Consider the following 4,199-nt stretch of genomic DNA (forward strand, 5'->3'; position numbering starts at 1 on the left):
ATGGTTTTATGATCTTATAATTTACATATCTGACCTAATTTCTCAGTAAATAGTTATTGATGAGCGTCTGAACCTTTCCCCAACAAATATCCCATTAAAGTGTTGTGCTACCTGCACTGTCTGCACGTACGAGCCTGGTGTCCTGTGTATTGCCTTTTGGAAGTAACCCAAATATCACTTGGGGTTACTTTTACAACGTAGAAATGGCAGTTTTACCCTAAAATATAAGATTTGAACGAAACAGAGCACAGTCTGGAGCACGGTAAGCGTGTGAAAGGAGTATTAGAGAGGAGCTCAGTGCAGACAGGCAGGCTGGCTGTATCTGGTTTGTTGTCTTTCCTTATCTGGTGACGCTGAAGTGCTACCCTCTATAAATCGTGTCCGTCTGCTGGCGAGACCCAGGCTTAATCCGGTTAGCTAAGCTACCTCAGTACAGTTTGGGAGACTTTAATCATCTCGATCCGCAACGATGCTGAGTACTGTTGGACGCCAACTGAAAAACCACCCCGCCGTGAGTAGCTAAAGCCGATTTCAGCGCCGGTCTTTGGGGTTTGGTCGCTGTTGTCACTAAGAGCGCGTTAGCTAGGTAGCTAGTTAGTTAGCTCCATGCTAAAATGCTAAGGAATTCAGGCAGCTAACCGTTAGCGTCTGTCTGTCTTTTTTATTTTTATTTTTTGTTACAAATGGTCCAACAGATTAGTGTTGTTAACACAGTCGAGGTTAGAGAAATGTTTGGTCCTCATTTTCTGCTCCTTCATCGCTACAGCTGTAAGAGCTGAGTTCTGACGAAGTGTCAAAAACAAGTCGCTGCCAGACGCGACCATTACAGGCTAACAAAGAGTTAACAAAGTGCATGTGCCGTCGTTAGTGACTGGGTGATCTTACAGCCATCAGTTAATATCAGGATTTTTTTTTTAAATCATTTATCAGCATGGAAAGATGCTGTTTGAAAAGTGTGTGTATATATATATATATATATATATATATATATATATATATATATATATATATATATATATATATATTTCAGTCGTGTTTATTAGCATTGTGTATTGTTGGCTGCTTGGCGACCCGCCCAAAAGGCCCCTGGTCACGTGACTGCTGTTTCAGGACCTCAAGGACGAGCAGTGCGAACTGAGGACGAAGTGTCGAGTGTAGCTCCGCGCAGGTTTACCCCAGTTTTACCACTGAAAACTCAACCAAACCAGCACTTTACACCATTTTCTACAACTCTGTTACTGTCCAAAAGTGAAGCCTGCAGGTTTACTTTCTGCGAGCCCGTTCTGGGTAATGTCGACCCTGTAACTTTGGGTGACGTGACCTGAAGTGTGGAGAAGAGCTAGATGATATTTAGAGACTTCAACCATTCCCTAGATCCAATAACTCGTTTCTTTTTTTTAAGAAAACTGCTGCCTCAGTTGTTAAATTGAGGGAATAATTTATTAAACTCTGAACTTCTGATTTCAGTAATGTTCTGCCTTTATTCTGCCTCCATACATATTCAATTTTTGTGTTTTTTTTTGGCTTAGAAATGTATAATATTGCAGTATCAGGTAAAGTCTGTGTTCTGAGCCAACCGAGTATGTCCCAGACCTGAACATGTGTGTTTGCAGCCTTAATAGAAATTGAGGGGAAGTTCTTATAGCTAGTGTTTACTTAAAAGTAGAGAGCAGCTCAAAGCTCATTTGTAAGAGTTGATTTTCTCGAAGTGGTATTACGCTGGATTTAGTTTAAAAGGTTTTGGGCATGCTGTGTTAAAATTGATGCTTTTACTTGGTCGTTTTCTTTGTCGTTGAAGTCCATGTGAAACCAGACAACAACACTTTCCCTCCATGCCATGAATTCCAGTGAAACACTGTCCGGGAGTTAGCAGAGTGTGTTGGGGCTGTGTGATATTATTGGTTAATATATTTGACCCCCCGCTGGTGTAAAGTGACCTAGCCAAAAAACAGTAGGCATCAGGCAAAGGCTATGAGGAGATTATGATAAAAACAAGACCCATCAAGGTGAAAAAGGTCAATTATGGCTTCATGCTGACTTTAAATTCTCAAATCACGTGGTTAAGCCAACATGCCAGTCTGAGTTTATTCATTAACCATTAACACCTTGGTGGCACAATGCCCACTTTCTGTTCGTTTACAGATCTGTGTACACTTATTGAAATATCTTTCACTGGTCTTTTGTCCTCCTCTTCTAGCTGATTCCCCTCTTCTTCTTCATTGGGGGTGGGTGTACAATGTCTTTGAGTTACCTGGCTAGGCTGGGCCTCCGTAACCCTGATGTCTGGTAAGATTCAGCAACACATTCATCACAGTTCATCCAGCTTTGATTTGTGGATGCTTTTAAAAATGCCTATTAACTCCAAGGTAATTAAACTAAGAGGCCTCTTCAGTGTGGACGATCCAAGAACTCAAGATATGATGCCAAGATCTGGCTCATGTTTTGACTTTAAACAGTGCTTTATTTTTATTCTTATTGTCGAATGTCTAAATGTGTTATTGTAAGACACCAAAATTACAAGTACACAACAAAGTCACCATTCAGAAGCGAAGTAGTTTGACAAGCTACGATTAATGAGATTGGCTTGCTCTTTTTTTTATTTTTATTTTTTTTTATTTCAATTTTTTTTTTTAAATTCTTGCAGTTAAAGGCATTGAGAGTTTTCATTGCACCGATTTGTTTGTTCATGCACATCTTCATTATTCATTCACTCCTTCACGCACCCATTCACAGCTGGGACAAAACGAACAACCCCGAGCCCTGGAACAAATTGGGGCCCAACGATCAGTACAAGGTAGGTTTTCAGAAGTTTATGAACTGAAACCTGTTTGGTGCATCAGGTGTCTTGTGATGCCTGCTTGTTGAGCCTTGTGAATATTGTGGTTAAATGCTTGTTATATTTTAAAGCCTAGCTACAGGGTGTGAAAAGGGAAACCGTCACTTGAGCTGCAAACAGCCTGCTGTAAGCAGTGGATGCAAGAACTTTAAATATCTGCTCACGTCTCAAGGTTTTGCTCTTCAGTGTTTTCATCACAGTTCTGAAAATTGGTGTGCGACAGCAGCGATGAGGAGGGGGGTTTGTGCAGGGTATTCCTTGCTTTACTGAAAAGCACCCAAGTGTTGGTAGTTATCTAAGCTTTGCACTGCTGTCGCGTTGCCTAAGGGGATCAAATTAAGAGTTCTGGCAGAAGCGAATGACCGTATCAGAACCTAATCTCCACTCTTAATGAGTTTAATTCATTAAGCCTTGCATAAGCTCATTTTATGCAAGCTCCGTTACTAGTCACAAATCTAATCAAGCAGTCTCCTTAATGCGAATTTGATACAGCGCCAACTTGGACACTTAAACATGGTTCGAAGTTATTGAATTTTCCGAAGAGCTCGTTAAAGTAGTTGGTTGTTGATAAATTGCTCATTTTGTTTCTCAATCTTTGTTCCATGCCTATTTGTTTCTTAAAAATCAGCTTTGATTGTCCTTTTGTGTGCTCAGTTCTTCACAGTGAACATGGACTACAGCAAACTGAAGAAGGACCGCCCTGACTTCTAAAGCTGCCTTATCCAGAGAAGCCTTCAACACTGCTGCACCAAAGGCTTGAGTAAACAAAAAAAAACTAAAGAAGCATTTCGCACACTGTTCTCCAGTGTCCCTTGCCCTACCCCAACATAAGCAAAGAGGCTAAACCGCACAATTTTGTCTTTGCTCATTTGAGTCCCCCTTTTTGAATCTATTTGGGCTACGACGTGTGTGTTCTTTATGGTTGTCTACAGCAGAACAATAAAGGAGTCTTATCTCCCTTGTACAGAGAAAATCATGGCACTGGGTCTTGCTTCTGTCTGTCTGTGTGTGTGTGTGTCTGGGCCTGTGTGAGAGAAAGGAAGAGACCGTGCTAAACATTATCTATCTCACAATTCAAAACCCCTCCTGACGGTCTGGTGAGTACAGTTATCCCGACGCCTGAAAGCAAGAGTCAGGAAAGTCATCGTTCTAAACTAATTAGCTCTAGCACTGTCATCCTCCATGGCTCCTACCAGTGTAACCTTTCAAAGAGAGCCAAGTGTGGTGCTATAATGGCTGTCTTCCAAGAGGCAGCATTGTACAGAAATGCCTGGAGTCCCTGGTGAAAGTACAGTAGTATTCTTAGCTCACAGACAGTGAGTGAGGAGCTGAATCCCTCCCCCCCGTCATGCTGTGGTGTGTT

At 41.5% G+C, this 4,199-nt stretch overlaps 1 protein-coding gene across 1 annotated transcript; it reads left to right on the top strand.

Moving 5' to 3' along the window:
• The first annotated feature begins 343 nt into the window (after positions 1-343).
• On the top strand, positions 344-3,809 carry ndufa4a (NDUFA4 mitochondrial complex associated a). Its single transcript, XM_072694249.1, has 4 exons — positions 344-511; positions 2,198-2,286; positions 2,734-2,794; positions 3,491-3,809. The coding sequence occupies exons 1-4, from the start codon at positions 470-472 to the stop codon at positions 3,545-3,547; spliced, it is 249 nt and encodes an 82-aa protein (XP_072550350.1). The 5' UTR covers positions 344-469; the 3' UTR covers positions 3,548-3,809.
• The last annotated feature ends 390 nt before the right edge of the window (positions 3,810-4,199 follow it).

Source organism: Salminus brasiliensis, chromosome 12 (genome assembly GCF_030463535.1).
Source record: "Salminus brasiliensis chromosome 12, fSalBra1.hap2, whole genome shotgun sequence".
Classification (NCBI taxonomy): domain Eukaryota; kingdom Metazoa; phylum Chordata; class Actinopteri; order Characiformes; family Bryconidae; genus Salminus; species Salminus brasiliensis.